We start from the raw sequence: 18,587 nt of genomic DNA, 5'->3' as shown, positions 1-18,587 counted from the left end.
GAAATGGTACTTCTTTTCGACAAAATTCTGACTTATCTAAAGATACTTTTAAATTTACCTGTTTTAATTTTTCAAAGATTAGTTTTAAATGGTTCACATGATCTTGTAATGATTTGGAAAAAATAACTATATCATCCATGTATACAAAGGTGAATTTATATAAATATTCTTTTAAAACTTCATCCATCATCCTCTGAAACGTGGCCGGTGCGTTTTTTAGACCGAAGGGCATTCGGATGTATTCATAATGACCGACATCATTAGAACCTACAGGGTTTCTTTGTGGGAAATTCCTAAATTGTTGTTGCGGTAATTGTGGTCTAACGTTTTGCCTATTATTATGTTGTTGTGCCTGTAATAATACAGGGTGTGGTTTTGGGACTACAAAAGGTTTGCGAGGAATTTGTTGAACATGCTGTTGTGAGGGTCTTATAAAGTTGTGTTGTGTAAAGAAAGGTCGTCTTAGACTTTGTGGTTGGAAATTAGAAATCGGATTTTGTTTAGGTTGAGGCGTTTTGATAACTTGTACTTGTGTACCCTGACTTTGAATTTTCTGCATCTGTTGATACATTTGTGTCGACTGATTAATATTTTCTAATTCTTTACAACAAGAGGAGCATTTTGTAAATTTAAGGGTTTCCTATATAATAAATGAGTTCTATAGGGCTCATTAATAGCGGCACAAAATACTTTTGTAGCTTCTTGTCTATAATGAGCTCTCCTATACTATTGAATCAACAGTGTTGATCAACAAGACCGTCTACTGATTCATTTAATTTTGATAGGATACTATAAATTCGCAAATAATAATTTTCATAGTGTTCATTTGATAACATTGCGCAACCAATCAACTGATTGTATAATAAGTTAGTTTTTTCTATAGTACCAAAACGTTCTTTTAAAAGTAGTCTTAATTGGGGCCAATCTTCTGGTCTTTCAACACTATACAATAATGCAGCATCATTCTTTAATTTATTTGTAACAGCTATAAATTTTGCTTCTTGATATTCTAAACTACTTGAGGTTATATTTGCCCAAAAATTATCTGTTGCCTTAATAAATTGGGGAAGTTCAGTTTCTTTTCCATCAAAATTTGGAATAAGGTTACAAAAGAAATCAAATTTGGTTTTGAAGTCTGCTAAGGATACGGTTGTGGGTGTAGTTGTCATTATTGTAATGGGGGAGAAATAGATTTGGGATCAAGTAATGGTATGAAAATTGTACTTACTTTTTGTCCAAAATTTCTCCGCTAGATAGAAGGATGCAGTGGAAGTCCTAGAATCACCGATGTATTTTCGGATCTTCCCGTCTTTCTCTTCTACTCCCAAGGGTAGTGTTGTAATACTAAGCGTAGGTCTTCTCTGATTGGAATCGTGAACGTTGAGGAGCTGAGCACCTGGGGTCGCTTTTTCAGATTTTCACGATGAAACTCTTCTATAAAGGATCCCTTCACGATCCTGTTCGCAGCGCCAGTTAAGTCAAAGGTTCGAGATGATTAAAAAAATAATTTTTATTACACTTGGTTACAGCACACAATACAATAATACGACAACACAACTGTTTTTAGCAAACTGACATAGTAACAATTGTAGAACAGAAAATAGAACTTGTCTTTTTACATAAATTAACCAGAATATATATATAGGTCAGAACTGTGACGTTTTCAAATTAAATAGGGCCTCAGGACAGTCATCCAAAATAGAAAGGTGTCTCAGGGTCCATGTACTTAATGAATTAGGAAGGAGCCCTCAGGTTTCACGTACTTAATAGTACTTCGCATTTTTTTGAATTTGTAATGTGGGGCCATGAACTAAAATCCAAAATAAATTTAAAGAAATATAATACAAAAATAAATAAATGAAAGTGAAATAAAAATTAGGTTAAGCATTAAAAATTCCCACCAAGTAGCCATATTTTCAGGCACCTTTTATATTGTTAAATTTACCATAACCTAAGATACTAAAACAAATAAGTTAAAAAATATGCATGAGTGTTTCATCCGCGGTTGCTAATAGCTCAATTAAAATGAATACTTTACACTACAATCTAATTATGATATGAGAAATTCGTAATAATTTACAATTGAAAATTTATAACAGCGACGTGACTTTTCCTTTGAATTGATAATGACGGACTGGCGGGACTGGTACGCCGTTCAAGTGAATCTCTAATTATCACACGTAGACGTTGAAAAGTTATTCTCAGCAGATCGACGAATTTCATGAACCACACTGCGTTTTACGTTGTTGTCTTTTGCGAACATTTTTGACGTTGTTTGATTTCAACTGCATGCTTCACCTATTACTATTGCTGTTGTTGCTGGTTATTGTTATCAAAGTAATGTTTATTTACCGCATTGTAAGGATTAATCGAGATTTCATGTTACATGCTCGTCCATTTTCTATATCAAGGTCACCTTCTGTAGTATACATGAAACCGAATTTTATTATATTATTAATATTTACCTACTGATGATGACATTCGTCCACTATCACTACTCCCACCACCAGTAATACCTGTAGAAAGAGAGCATTTCGATTGGCCAAATTTGTTTACACTCATTCTTGCATTGATTTTAACATCACTACATCAAAATACAAAGTAGGGTTATTTATTATTTTTAAATAAACAACCTCCCCTCCCCCAATTCAGAAATTATTGACCTTACTTCATCATAAGTTTGTCACGCACCTCCACTCTTTCCTATCCTGAGCTAATCTTCGCATTTCTCTAAAACTAGAACAACCCACTTCCTTAACTATTTACGAACAGTAATCTAATCTAGGTCTACCTCTACCCCTCTAACTTCCGTATCTATCTCTAGTATTTTTCTGACTAGACTTTCATGCCTGAGAAGGTATCCTACTAACCTAACTCGCCTGTTTCTTATTGACTTCCAAAGAGTCCTCTATTCTTCTATTCTTTCTAATACCTCTTCATTTGTAACCTTCTCTATGCAAAGTATCCTCATCATTCGTTTGTAACACTACATTTCGAACACTTCTAACCTTTTCTTCTCTGCTGCGCCCCCCACTGTCCATGTTTCGCACACTCGTACAGCGCCACGCTCCAAACATACACCTTTAACAACCTTTTTCGAGTTATTAAATTAACCGTTGGCGAGCATAGAAGTGGTTTCTTGTTATTGAAAGTGACTCGACCCTGCGCTATCCTCTGCTTTGTATCCCTACTACTCCATCCGTCTTGACTATTTGATATCCTAGATACCTAAAATCAGCTATTTATTCTAATGTTTCGTCTCCTATCTTTATATTCGCTCTTTCCCTACTTTAGAGCCGGGCAAACTCGGCTCTATTGACTCCTGAGTGCTCCTCAGGTATAACTAAGGAGCTCCTCATTAATCCTGCAAGTGCGAGTGAGATGATTCTTTCCTTTTCATATCATTTCCATTTCGTAGGTGAGTCCCCTCTTCCATAGTCCCAATAGTATTGCGAACGTAGTAACGAAAATTTTCGTAGGTATTATTTAAGTTGCGAGAGAGGCTTCGCTCGGCTACAGGATGAAGGGGCTTTATATGGGAGTGGAACAGATGTACTGTCTTTAATGATGTTGATCGCATCTTCGATGTTTAGATTTAAAAGTAACGATGACAGTATGTATCCTTGTCTGACTCCCTTACTAATATTCACTTCTGTACGTTGCAGCCCCAGCTCTATAACTGCTTGTTGGTCTTTATACAAACTAAGTATCACTCTTCTATCTTTGTAACTTATCCCTACATTTTTAAGTATATTTAACATCTTGTCCCATTTAACATTGTCAAAAGCTTTTTCTAAATCTACAAATCCTATGTACGTACTCTTTCCTTTTCCTATCGTTTTCTCTATAGTTGCCCGTAAAGCTAGAATGGCCTCCCGCATTCCTCAATTTCTTCTAAAGCCAAATTGAGCTTCCTCTAATAGTTCTTCCGCCCTTTCTTCCATCCTCCTGTGTACAATTCTAGTTATGTTTTTTGACGCATGGGAAATTAAATCCTCTGGGAGTTTCCCCGTCTTGTAAATGTGACTAACTAGCTTAAACATCCTATCTCTAACCCGTTGTCCTGCGTGTTTTAGAATTTCCCCCTGTATCTCATCTACACCTGGCAGCTTATTATTTTTTAAGTTTTTTAACGCTATATCGAACTCGATCATCTATTTCATTAATGTAATGAAAATAAACATACTGGATAGATTTCTCGTTATAAAGCATGTTTAATTTTAGTCCTTTCACACGGCTTTCACTTCTTTGTTTACGACACACGCATCTTGGTAACCCTGCATTTAGATGCTAATGCAGTTCGAAAAAATGGTCGTATTTTTCGGTATATTTAATAGATCTTCCTGATCTAATTCTTTCCTTTATGTTAAAATCACTTCTACATATTGTCTTGCTAATGGCAGATATGATTCAAATATTCCGATAAATCAGCAGAATTGTTTTCATCATCATCATTTCTGGAGGTAGAGACTGTTGCTGTTGCAGATCCAGATTTTCTTCTTTTTCGCCCTTTTCTTCTTGTCTTTCTTCAGGCTGTACTGTTGATGTTCACTTATTTGGATCGTATTACCAATGCAATTTTCGAAAGAGGTTTATTTACCGGGCGTAATATACGCCTAACAGACTCTTTTTGCTATTCACGACCCAATTTTAAACTTGAATGATGAACATAATATTAATATTAATAATCTTAAGTTAGTTAGGGAGGTTAGGAATAATTGTTTACTGGATAGTTTTTAAAGTTTATACATTTATAAAAATAAACAAATTTTTCTTAACAATGACAATGGTCCTATCCCTGGATCTCCGCTATTTAGTCTAGTTTAATTACGTTTATGATTGTTAAGGTCCATTGAACATCTACCTTATTGGCATCGGGTCATGTTCACTGAACCTTAACAACTATCAGTATAAATTAGGATTAGTTCTCATTTAGGTTTAGTTTACTTCAGTCCCTGAAGAAGGTAACTTTGTTACCGAAAAGTGCTTCAGACAACTACAGTGTCGTGTTTTGGCGTTGGGGTTTTGAGCTATTCTGTTTGTTCTCCAAATTTCCTGTTAACATGGGGGCCTTCCTTCATGAACTCTTTGAATGTGGGCTCGGAAGGAGTAGTTCTTAATAATCTGGCCCGCGCCTCCTCTTCATTTGCACCGGCGAATGGAGGCAAGCGATTAAAATGGACTACCTTCGGCTTCCCATTTGGAGTTTTCTTAATTCGGTACATCACGTCGTTAATCCTCTTAACTATTTCATAGGGTCCTTCCCAATTCTGTTGGAACTTAGGTGATAGTCCACGGCGACGACGAGGATTATACTACCAAACAAGATCTCCAGTTTGGTAACCACCTGCTGTAGCCTTGATACTATAGTTTTCTTTAATCCTGTCACTAGCAATCTGCGTATGCAGACGAACCGACTCGTGGATATCGTTAAGCTTTCTTCGGAGGTTGGTAACATAATCTTCTTCAAATAGCGGTCCCAGTCCCTTTGGTGGTCAGACACTACCTTGGAGAGATATTTAATCAAGGTTCGGTTCATTCGTTCAACCATGTCGTCCGTTCGTGGATTGAGTGGAGTAGTTCGAGTCCACGGAATATAGGCCGATTCTAAATTCCTCCCTTGGTATAAGTGCAACTCCACGGGCACCCCAAAACGACTGATCAACTCTTTCACAAGTTCTTCAACTATAGTTTCCGACTCCTTGTTCGGAAGGGCATAGGCGTCAACCCACTTGGTAAAATCCATAACGACCACGATGTACTTGTTACCTTTCCCGGACTCTGGGAATGAACCTACCACATCGACTGCGATTCGTTCGAAGGGGCCACTGACATTGTATTGACGCCTTGGCGCCCTTGGCCTTTTCTGTGGTCCATTACTCGCGACACTAGGTGGTACACTCCTCACACCAATTCTTTACATCTTCCTTACAGTTCACGCAATAAACCCGCTCTCGAACATTCCCAAACGTTTTATTCACTCCAAAATGGCCACCAGATGATCCATCATGAAGATATTGCAACACCTCTCTAATCTAGTTTCGAGGAATAATCAGTTGCTTCCTATCTTCCTCTCCATCTGGACTTTCAACAACACGCTTCAGGATACCATCCTCTAAAACCATTGAGTCCCACTGAGCCCATAACGATTTTAGTACTTGGGTACAGGAAGGAATTTGCTGCCACGTTGCCCGTTTTCTGTCTCTTTTCTATTCCATTACCTTCTTCAAGTCAGGATCATTTTCTTGGTCGTGTTTTATATTGTCAGGCAACCACTCGTCATCGATTACCGTGATGCGTCGAATTGCCTCTTCATTCTTTTCCATTTGAAAACACTGCTTGAAGTCTGTTTGACAAGATCCTCTGGAAAGTGCATCGGCACTCTTGTGTGCGGTTCTAGGCCGGTGCTCTACGTCAAAATCTTGTTCCTGTAGCTTCTCAATCCATCGAGCTACCTGATCCTCCGGATTATTGAAATTCAGAAGCCACTTGAAAGCTGCATGACCGATGCGTAGGGTGAATTTTCGTCCATACAGGTATTTATAAAAATGTTCTACACTTTTAACTACAGCCAGCATCTCTCGCCTAGTGACACAGTAGTTTCTTTAGGCTTTTGATAAGATCTTGCTAAAATAGTCGATTACCTTCTCTTGGTGAACTTGTAACTGCGAATGAATGGCTCCCATTCCCACATTGCTGGCGTTGGTGTCCAAAATGAACATTCCATTGGGCCGAGGATATACCAGGGCGGGGGCTGTGATTAAAGCCTGCTTCAAAGTCTCAAATGCCGTTTGACAATCTGAATCCCAATGAAATTTGCGGTCACTTTCAGTTAAACGTGTCAAAGATTTGGCGATATTGGCGAATCCATAAACATAGCGACGATAATAAGTGCACAATCCCAAGAAACTTCTTATGTCTTGTACATTTTCAGGCACTGGCCGTTCCTTTACGGCCTTTATCTTCTCTGGATCCACGGCCAAGCCCTTCGCTGAAAGAAGAAGTAAGAAACTTCTTCGCGGAAAAAGTGGCACTTTTTCGGACTGAGTTTCAAATTGGCCTCACGTAACCGCTAGAATCCCGCTTGCAAATTCTGCAGGTGTTCATTAAAGGTGCTTCCAATCACTATGATGTCATCCAGGTATACCAAGCAGGTCTTTCCAATTTGATCACTCAAGATTTTCTCCATCAACCTTTCGAACGTCGCCGGGGCATTGCACAACCCGAAAGGCATAACTGTAAATTGCCATAAGCCCGTGCCGATCGAGAATGCGGTCTTTTCTTTGTCGGCAGCGTCTAAAACAACTTACCAGTATCCGCTCTTTAAATCGAGTGTGGAAAACATTTTCGAGCCAGAAGGCATATCCAAGGTGTCATTCATCCGTGGTAGTGGATAACTGTCTTTCTTGGTTACGTTGTTGAGCTGTCGGTAATCCACACAAAAACAGGTTGTTCCATCCTTCTTCTTTGCCAATACTACCGGTGATGTCCATGGACTTGAAGATGGCTCAATTATGCCGGTCTCCTGCATTTCGTGGATTATTCGCTCTGCTTCTTCCTTCTTGGGAAGGGGCAATCATGTAGGTCTTTGACGAATAGGCTGTGCATTACCGATATTGATCTTGTGTTTTACGATATTGGTCTTTCCCCTACTATCCTTGTCAGTCTCAAAGACGTCGGTATTCTATCAAAGTAGATGTTGCACTTTACATTTCTGCTCACTGGTTATATTCCTACAATATCTGTCCATCAGTCCACTTATTTCAACAGGTACTGTTTCAGAATTTACCTTCCGGGTTACAGCCTCCTGTCTATCTTTGATGAAACAGAATTCTTCATCATTCAGTCTCAGAACGCGTACTCTTAAATTCATGTCAAAATCGTATTTTTGTAAAAGGTCTAGCCCATCTTCAATTTCTGACTCGATAATCAAAAACAGCTTTACCGATTTCAAGTGACACGTTAGCTTCGCCATGAACAACCGCTTTTTCTCCGGTAGCCGTACGTAGAACTCACTTAGTTGACACGACCTGGTTAGAATCCTCAACTACGCTGGGTTTTACTATGCTCCTAGTCGCCCCAGTGTCCAAAGGAAACACGCATCTTCGCCCATTTATTTTTCCACCTAGGAGGAGACTGTCATTCTGGTGCTTCAAGGTCTTCGTACATGCGATAAATTCGGAGTCTTTTTGTTAGTGGGTCAACGTTTGCCCCCTTACGTCAACCGTATCTAGTTTTCCTGCTGTTGACGTCGAGTATTTGGGGAAGGAGTACTTTTCCTGCACTGCCTCTTCGTTCGCCGCAATTCGAACATCTTAGCTTTCGAATTTCTTTACCGAAAAGGAAATTATTCGGCAGACGGTTTCTTCTAGAGATTCTGACGAATTCGTTTCTTCACGCAGTAGCCGAACCCTTCCCTGTTTGCTATAGGCCCGTTTAACAGTTTCATACTCCAATGAACGGGCCAATCCATCAGCTTGCGTGTTAGGTCGATCAAGGAGTATTCGTTGTTGAGTGTCACTGTCCCGATGTCCATCAGTAAATGCCTCCACTGCCAACCTTTCCATCAATTCTTCAGGAGCATTAGGATAGGCCAGTCGAGACAGTCTCGCAATATCGGCCTCGAATTCTTGTAGGGATTTCGTTGGTTTCTGCTGACGGGTTTTCAGTTGGATGTGATACACCGCTGTTAAATGAGCCTCGCCGTACCACAAATCTAACCGTTTTACCAATCCGTCAATTCTTCCGGGGAAAGGGTGTTCAAAATGTCACATACAACTCCGCAGTGGCTTTTTCTTCAGGCGCCCAGTTATTCGCTTAAGCATCCGCCTGGAATTGCTTGTGGTATGTGGCCCATGAGGACTTTCCGTCAAACGTCGGTGGCTTTACTCGTCTTCTGGACTCTATGTCGCTTCCTTGGCTGATTTGACTGGCTTCGTTGAGTTTACTAGATGCGCCAACATTCCCTTCGATTGGTTTTATCTTTCCATTAAAGATCAATTCTTCCAGCACTTTCATCTTCTCTTCTGTTTCTTGAATATTTTCATTAAATTTTTCTTCCCATATATTCTCCAAACTTTAACTGATTTCTTCCAATTTATTTTCCAAACCTTTACTGTTTTCTTCCAATTCACGTTTCATGCTTTTACTATTTTCATCCAATTTTTCTTCCAATTTATTTTCCAAACTTTTACTGTTCTCCTCCAATTCACGTTTCAGGCTTTTACTATTTTCTTCCAATTCACGTTTCAAACTTTTACTATATTCTCCCAATTTATTTTCCAAACTTTTACTATTTTCTTCCAATTTATTTTCCAAACGTTTACTGTTTTCTTCCAATTCACGCTTCGAACTTTTACTATTTTCTTCCAATTTATTTTCCAAACTTTTACTGTTTTCTTCTAATTTATTTTCCAAAGATTTACTGTTTTCTTTCAATTCACGTTTCAGGATTTGCGACAATTCGTCTTCGAAAAGGATCGTTTCAGGATCATGGCCATCCTTTTTCAACGCCTCTGCGAGCCGCCACTGAAGTTCCGATTTGTTACCGCTTGTCGCTTCATCCCGTTCTTCTAGTTCTCTTCTTAATTCGGCTACTTTTAATTCGTACAACTTCTTTGCCATTGTAATGTCTTTTACTCAACCCCACACCTGACACCAGTTGTAATGTTCGTGGGTTTAACAAAATTTAACTTCTAAGACGAAAACTATTTATTTACACTTTTCATATTGAACTTAGTATTATTTATTTTATAATATAAATTGGTAAAAAGTGTGAGTACAACTGGCTTGTTTATAATTTACTAACCGACTTATTTGTTTATAACAACATTCAACTGTTTATCAAACAAAAATTACCAATTCTCAAAACAACAACATTATGGACTATAAACAGAACAAATAATTGATTAATCCTAAAACACAAACATAGGCAACGAAAGAACGCTTAGTAAACATGAAATCTCAACACTCCCACTCGCTCTTTCGAGTAATAGAAATACATTGTTACACTTGATCTAAATTTAACATTTTACAATTTTTATCAAACTTATTAAGTGACAAACTTTTTGTTAATAAATCCCCAAGTTGACAATAAGTAAGAACCCGAATCACTTCAATATCACCACTTTTAACACATTCGCGAATATAATGAAATTTTATGTCTATATGCTTTGAACGATCATGGTACACGGGGTTTGGTTAATTGTTCAGCTGCTGCATTGTCGATATACAACTTGGTTGATGAGCTTTGAAGGAATCCTAGTTCACACATCAGCAGACGTAACCATTGAGTATTTTTGGCAGCAATATGAGCAGCTGCATACTCTGCATACATGGTGGAATCCGTAATACTTTGCTTTTGACTTTTCCAAATTACAGGGCCACAATTTAGAATCAAAACTACTCCACTTATTGATTTTCGGTCATGAGAGGTTGCTCAGTCTGCATCACTGTATGCGATTATTTCATTTTTTGAAGTACAGTTTCCGTTGTATGTAATACCTTTACTTAACGTTTCTTTTAAGTAACGAAGAACACGTTTCGCTGCCATCCAAAGGGTTTGTGAAGATGTTTCAAGAAATTGAGATAATTGGTTAACTATAAATGCAATGTCTATTCCGGTACCTATAGCAAGGTACATTAGTGAACCAATAATTTCGCGGTAGGGTACATTTACAACTTCACCTATATTTCCATCACTGTCCAAGTTTGGAATTAATTTAACCTTTGGGTCGGCGGATGTAGTTGTCGGGTTGCACTCAGTCAAGTTAAATCGCTTGAGTACCTACTCTTTTTGCATACGTGGTTTAATGTATTTTAATTACTCGAGAATCTTTATCGCGATCAATTTCAATTCCAAGGTAACATTTCGCGGTTTCACTTGTAATTTTGAATTTTTGTTTAATCCACGTTAACAATTCAATTACTTTGTTGTTAGAACCAATTACCAATCTGGCACGATAAGGATCAACTTCACCATTAGGTTCCATCTTAATGCGAAAAACCCAATGACTTTTAACCACCTTTCGATTTTTGGAACGTTTAACCATAGACCAAGTTTTGTTTTCATTAAGTGCTGTTCTCCACACATAGCTTGCTCCCATTGTTTATGGTCCGATGATTTACGCGCTTGTTTCATAGTTAAAGGTGTTTCGGATAACATTTGCAAAATTTAAACCTTCTGAGTTAGGTTTTGCTGTTTTGCTTCTAGTGCGACTCGCAATATTATCAGTGGTTGCACCAGTGGTTGGTCGGTACGGTCCCTTCGGCAAAAAGTCTTCATCATTGTCAGGAACACTACTACTGGTTGAATGTTCACCTTCTTCACTTATGAGCGTTTCTTCTTCGGTCTGTGAACCATCCACAGTCTCTGCTTGTTTTTCTTTTCTTAGGTTCATTTCTAACGTTACAACACTGGAAGTGTCCGGCTCTATAACTTGAACATCGCAGCTTATTACCACACGATTTGTACCAAGTTCCCATAATCGATATGCCTTTGAAGCATTTTAACACCCGACAAACACCATTTTTTTACTCTTTTTGTCAAACTTTTTGCGCTTATCTTTTTCAATATGCACGTAACACGTACTTCCATACACACGAAGATGACTAACATCCGGTTTTCTTCCATAAAACAGTTCACTTGGTGTTTTGCCGTGAAGTCTTCTCAAAGGAATCAAATTACGTATATATGCTGCAGTGCGGCAGGCTTCAGCCCAGAGTCTCGTGGGCAAATGTGCAGCTATAAGTAGGGTGCGTGCCATTTCGACAATTGTTCGATTTTGGCGCTCAGCACGCCCATTTTGTTCAGGAACACGAGGTGTTGAAAATTCTTGTTTAATGGAGTATTTTCTCATAACATTCGTCATCTCCTGGCCATGAAATTCAGCAGCGTTATCAGATCGCATTCGTCGTATAGCATGACCAGCTCCTTTATATTCGGCAACAAGAAGATCAACTTGTTCGACAATGTCTGATTTTCTTTTTACTGACGATGCGACTATCAGATCTTGATCCTCCAAATGACGTTTCTGACATAGGTCCAGAAATTGTTCTCGTTGTATTTGAATTTTGTTTTACCCTTGATGTCCATTCCAGTTACTGCGTTATTGGTTACCAATTCCAAAACGGTCATGCCAGCGCTCAACTGAAGCTGCAGTCGAACTTGCCATATGTGCACTTTCATTTTCTGTGACTACATGAAAATGCATTTCATACAAATTATCACCTGTACGACTTGCACAAGCAATCAATTTTCCATTGAGGGATATCTTAAGTTCTTCCTTATTTAACTGTACTGTTGCTCCATTATTCGTAGCGGCACCAATTGAAAATAAATTTCGATCAATAATAGGAACATAAAGTACGTTTGTTAACAAGTGTTGTTGTGCTATTTCGTTAAAAGTTGTTTTAATTCTAATTGTCCCAAATCCATACGCATAAATATCTTTTCCGTCACCAATAGTAATTGTTTTTCTATCTTGCAGAGAAAATTCTGTATACTTCTCAAACCACTCGCGATACGATGTCATGTGATGTGACGCACCAGAATCAGCATAAAAACAATCACCATTTCCCGAACATTTGCTGTCATCGAATGCCGTAAACATATAGGTCCCTGGACCCTCTTCTTTTGAACCGGAAGCACTATTAATGACACCTTGTTTTTGTTCGTTTTTGAAGTAATGGCACTTTCCAGAAAACTTTTCATTGCGACTTTTAAATCTATTTTTCTTTTCTCGTTCTTTTTGGGAAGTCTTATGCACTAAAGCCACATTTTTGTTTTCGTTTGATGACGACGATGATGAACCATGAAGTAACATTTCTTGCTTTAAAAGTCGCGACACTAAATTTGCTTTCGTTTGATTACTTCTGTCGAACGAATCCCCGGCAGCAATAAAAGGCTTGTACTGTTCTGGTAGGTTTAGCAAAATTTTTGTAACAATGTCTACCTCGTTTCGTGGATGACCAAGATTTTCTACTCGTTGTGCCATTTGTTCAATGTTAGCTACATGTTGCGAAATCGTTGTATTTTCGTTCATTTCATATTTGAAAAATTGTTGTAGCAGCATATGAATAGATGCCTCATTTTTGATTTCATAAATAGAAGCCAAACGATCCCACATTTCTATTGAAGTTTTTAGGTTCTTGACTTGCCTGACCTGTTTTTTTTTCCAGTCCAATCACCATCCGCGCTTTCTTGTCAAGTTTTTCCCATTCTGCCAATTCTTGAACTTGATAACTGGTCGACCAGGGTGAAGTTCCATCCACTACTTCTAGAAGCCCATGTACATCCAAGTACGATTGAATTTGGAACTTCCACATTTTTGAATTCAGTTTGGATAGCGTAATCTTTTCCATTTTTAATATTTAAACGCAAGAACCCAAACACGAATTCACACTAAGCACTTTTGCTTTCTGATTTACCAATTTATTTAGAAGGCAACTGGGCCCATAACCTGTTATTTATTTTATAATATAAATTGTTAAAAAGTGTGAGTACAACTGGCGTGTTTATAATTTACTAACCGACTTATTTGTTTATAACAACAATCAACTGTTTATCAATACATATGCGATTACTAAGGAGCTCAAACAAATATTAGCAATTCTCAAAACAACAACATTAAGGACTATGAACAGAACAAATAATTGGTTAATCCTAAAACACAAACATAGGCGACGAAAGAGCGCTTAGTAAACATGAAATCTCAACACTTAGAAACACTATTAAATTGTTACTAAACTTAGGTAATTATTCTATTTATTTACACTACTGTTGATATATCACTATTCACTTGATTAGCTTCTGCAACGGTCAATTTATTTCTACTTTTTCCGGCTATCGTCTCTTCCTTTAAATATTCTTTTGCTTCCTTTCGGCAACCTTCTCGAGCCGCTTTGAACTGTTTAATTGCTTTTCCAGTACGCAGGTACGACACACACATTTACAAATACGGCGCACACGAAGAAAGGCGCCCGCGGCTAGTCGGCGAATCGGTAAGCCGCTCACACACACGTATGCCCGATCGCACATAAACACGTTCGTGCTCGCTACAATAAGAATCGTTATAGTGAAGCGTACCAGATGTATAACGACATCCAGAAAAGCCTTTTAAAGAAAACATACCCCGAACCGTTAGTTTCGTATGCATTATTATAAAGCAGTCCTATTTTCATTATTGACACTACAAAACAAAACGAGGCAAATAAATTATCGACGATTAATGTAAAATTATAATCGCGAAGCTTTTCCCACCAATACATAAGCATGCAGTACACGACTGTCTAGTTGAATATCTCCATTTTACCAATATTGTACAAAATTTGGTATAAAGCATTAATTTATCTGAAACTCCCATACTCGTAATTGTTTTGTTTGTTTTTTGTTGTAAAGAAAAGAAGAAATGGAAAAAAAGTTCTCTATTCTTAACGTGAGGTGGTCAGAACTGGATGGACATACTGCTACCGGGCACGCGCAGTTTGATAGGGCGCACCTTCCTTGGTTTTAAATCTCCAAAATTAGTTGTTCTAAGTCTTAAAACGGAGTTTATTTACAAGTCCAGTGCAGTATATATATGTAAACTAATTTTCTTTAAAAGGGCGGAATTTAAAGAAAACACCCTCACATCACTTTTTAACGATCTATATTAGGACAATGTATTAATTATATTAGTCATAATAATCATAATAATAAGGAGGGTCTTTCGGTAATCCTCGGATGTCGTCGACACGGGGAATTAGAGGCAAGAGAATCATGCGCGAGAGACGTCGGATCAGCATCGCGATAACATATATATATATACACACTCGGTGTATGTTGATGTATGTATAACAGCACGCATGTATATATATATTATATGCGTGCTGTTCTGGCCGGCTAAAAGGGTAGCCGAAAAGTTTCTGGGTCGAAGAGTTCTCCTGACTAAGAGGGTAGACAAAGAGAAGTAGTAAATAGCTGTAGCCACTCTCAGTAGTCGTATGTGATGAGAGATGTGACTAGCAAGTTGTGGTTCTGAGAAGAACCGATTTACAAAGCGTTGGACACATTGCTGTGCCTAAGATGAGACGTAGCACTGGTACAGCATCCGATGGTCGATATTCTGGAGTTGATACTGTTGCAGTATACAATAATAGCGAGCCTGGTGTTAGACTAATTTTATTTCGATATTTACAGAGTATTTATACAAAATTATTTGATATATCCTTTNNNNGCTTGCTCGGATATAGCTAGGGAAATGTACTCGACGACCGGACCGGGTTGTAGTATGGGCTGGTCGATCGTCCATTTTCCTCGTTGTGAGTATCGGTTGGAAGTGCTGTTCTTCCTTCATGATGTATGCTGGTTTCAGTCTTTGCACTGATACAGATTTGCTTATATTAGGAAGTTGAACTATGAAAGAGTGTTCGCCTCGTTTGATTACTTTATATGGCCCATCGTATGAGAATTGTAGTGGTTTCTTTGGACCATCCCGTCGAATTAGGACATATTCGGCTGATCGTAGATCTCCATAAATGAAGGTTTTCTGTCCACCATGCCTGCTTCCAGCTACAGGTCGTAGACGTCGGAAGTGATCGCGAAGCTGCTGTACATATGTCTGGGTGGTGGTGGGCGATTGACGGGTGTCTGGTGCCAGAAATTCGCCTGGTAGACGAAGGGGTTTTCCATATAATATCTCGGCTGCTGTAGTCTTAAGGTCTTCCTTCCAGGCTGCACGAATTCCTAGAAGAACGGTGGGAAGAATCCTGGTCCAGCTGCTGTTTTGATGGCAGGTTATGGCTGCTTTTAATTGGCGGTGTAATCTCTCAACCATGCCATTAGCTGCGGGGTGGTATGCCGTTGTGTGGATATGCTTCGCGTTTGTTAGCTGCGAAAGCTCCTTGAAAAGCTGGGACTCAAACTGTCTACCTTGGTCTGTGGTGATTCTCAGGGGTGTGCCATAGCGACAGATCCAGCCTTCATAAAAGGTTCGTGCGACTGTTGTGGCTTCTTGGTCTGTCATTGGAAAAGCTTCAGGCCAACGTGTGAATCTGTCTACACACGTGAGGCAGTAACGGTATCCTTCGAGTGCGGCATCACAACTATGTCCATGTGGACGTGGTCGAACTTTTCTGATGGAAGTCCGAATTCGCCCAAGGGTGGAAAAACGTGACGGGTACCTTTGGCTTTTTGACAAGAGAGACATTCGCGTGCCCATTTGGCGCAATCTTTATTAGCAGATGGCTAAATAAATCGCTGGGTCACAAGTTTTATGGAAGCACGGATTCCAGGATGCGTTAGGGAATGTAACTGCTTGAATGCTGCGAAACGAAATGTTGAAGTTAAAAAAGGTCTTGCCGTACCAGTAGAGATGTCGCAGAAAATGGCATTATTTGAGCCGGGAATGTGAATACGTTTGAGGTGTAGGGAATGGTTAGCATTGAGATAATGTTGTAGTTCCCTATCGGACTCCTGTCCAGTAGCAAGAGCTTCGTAGTCAACATGCGTTGATAACTCAGAAATCCGTGAGAGTGCGTCTGCGATGATGTTATCTTTCCCAGAAATATGCTGGATGTTCGTTGAGAACTGGCTAATGAAATTGAGGTGCCGTGACTGTCTAGGAGAGCATTTGTCAGGGTTCTGACGGAAAGCAAAGGTAAGGGGCTTGTGATCTGTAAATATAATGAAGTCACGGGCTTCGAGAAAGTGGCGGAAATGCTTAATCGTGCGATAAATCGCGAGAAGTTCTCTGTCGAAAGCGCTGTATTTGACTTCAGCGTTCGATAGTTTGGAGGAGAAAAATGCAAGGGGTTCCCAGGTTCCATTGTGGAATTGTTGTAACGCAGCGCCCAAGTGATGGATGCGTCACAGAAAATTGCTAAGGTAGCATCTGGTTGCGGATGGTGCAGGAGAGTAGACTGCGCCAGTTGCTCCTTACTTGAATTGAATGCCTCGTTGGCTGTGGGATTCCATTGAAGTGGTGCATTTCCTTTGATTTACCGCAGTAAAAGTTTATTCAGAGCAGAATGAGTGCGGGCAGTATGTCGTCGATGTAAGCAAAACAGAAGTCAAGGCCGTGTAACACTTCGTCAATAAAACGTTGAAATGTTTGGCTGGCGTTACGTAAACCAAAATTCATATGAGGAAACTCGAACAATCCAAAGGGTGTTGTAATGGCTGTCTTTGGAATGTCTTCCTCTGCGACTGGAATTTGGTTATACGCTCTAACCAAGTCGATTGTGGAGAAAATCTTCTTATTTGCCAGTGCATGCGTGAAATCGTCGATGTTGCGTACAGGATATCTGACCATTTGCCCTAATATTGTGGTTGGAACGCTGTCGGGGTATGGAACTGCGTGAATTTGAGCGGTATTGGTTCTTCAATTTTCTTGCCATGTGTCGTCTCATGTTGTTCAGATCCATCTGGAGGGTATGTACCATGTTGGTCAGTTGCTGGATGGTATCATGCTGGAGAGTAGGTGTGGCCGTAGCTGCTATCATGGACTGTGTTTGAGTTGCTTCCATGATGTAATCGGCGACCTCTGCTGTTTCATCCAGATTCTTATGGCGCATAGTTGCGATGATGGCTTGAATATTAAAAGGAAGACGACTTGACCAAATAGTTCGCAGTAAATCGTCCGACATTGTGGTTTTGGCTAGATGGCGCAGAAATTGCGTGGGTTTCTTGTCTCCCAAATCTTCTGGCTCGAGGAGTTGTTTCATCCGTGTTTCTTGGGAGATGCCCAGCCGACGAATGAGTGCTGCCCTGATGGTGGCATATGGATCAGTCGCCGGGGGATTGACAATGATATCACGCACTTCCGCCGCATAGTGAGGGTCAAGGTTGCTTAGTACATACCCAAACTTTGTTGATTCGGACGTAATTCCGTAGGCCTCAAAACTGCGGTCGACCATGCAAAACCAGAGTTCGGGGTCGGAAGGCACGAAGGGCGGCAATTTGACGTCTAGTCGGTCAAGGGACATGGTGAACGGCGGCGTGTTGTGGCAAGATTGGGCGTTACGTTGCGGCTGGCCTGGGCGATGTTGTTAGCTTACATGCTGCTTGCCGAGAAGCAGGGTTGCGCTGCTCCGCAGGGTGACCAATGTAGTCCTGGTGTGGACTGGCCGGTGGAGAATGTGTGACGGAAGCAGATCATCCTCAAAAAGGTTGCGGCTGTGGTCACCAATCGTACTTCATCACTGTTCGTAGTCGGGGTCACCACTGTAGCCACTCTCAGTAGTCGTATGTGATGAGAGATGTGACTAGCAAGTTGTGGTTCTGAGAAGAACCGATTTACAAAGCGTTGGACACGCCAATGTTTTGTATGCTAATCTTAACATTTCTCCACGTAATGTAACTGGAATTGTTATGTTAAGTAAGTTCTCTAAATATGTACTAGTCACATAATTTGGACCATAGTCCTATTTTACATGGTAGAGGAGCTAGCGGAATGAATATAGTAACAAACGATGCCGATGCCTTGCGTTGCGTCGGTAGTAGTTCACAGCGACTGAGCGCGTTCGTGTCGGTGGCAACCATTTTAAGTTTTCAACGTGGTCTGATGCAGTTATTCGGTAAGTTTTGTAAAATTATTACAGCTAAATTG

General features: G+C 39.8%; 2 protein-coding genes across 2 annotated transcripts; both read right to left on the bottom strand.

Moving 5' to 3' along the window:
• Positions 1-4,451: 4,451 nt before the first annotated feature.
• LOC112906335 lies at positions 4,452-12,187 on the bottom strand. Its single transcript, XM_025980266.1, has 5 exons — positions 12,082-12,187; positions 11,537-11,989; positions 11,260-11,437; positions 7,790-8,030; positions 4,452-4,538 (listed from the first exon to the last, which is right to left on the bottom strand). Exons 1-5 carry the CDS (start codon positions 12,185-12,187, stop codon positions 4,452-4,454), a joined length of 1,065 nt encoding a protein of 354 aa, XP_025836051.1.
• A 5,048-nt stretch (positions 12,188-17,235) lies between these two features.
• On the bottom strand, positions 17,236-17,964 carry LOC108733229. Its single transcript, XM_025980265.1, has one exon. The coding sequence runs from the start codon at positions 17,962-17,964 to the stop codon at positions 17,236-17,238; it is 729 nt and encodes a 242-aa protein (XP_025836050.1).
• Positions 17,965-18,587: the final 623 nt, after the last annotated feature.

This window comes from Agrilus planipennis, unplaced genomic scaffold (genome assembly GCF_000699045.2).
Source record: "Agrilus planipennis isolate EAB-ADULT unplaced genomic scaffold, Apla_2.0 scaffold76, whole genome shotgun sequence".
NCBI lineage: Eukaryota > Metazoa > Arthropoda > Insecta > Coleoptera > Buprestidae > Agrilus > Agrilus planipennis.
This window is presented reverse-complemented; position numbering and strand designations above follow the sequence as displayed.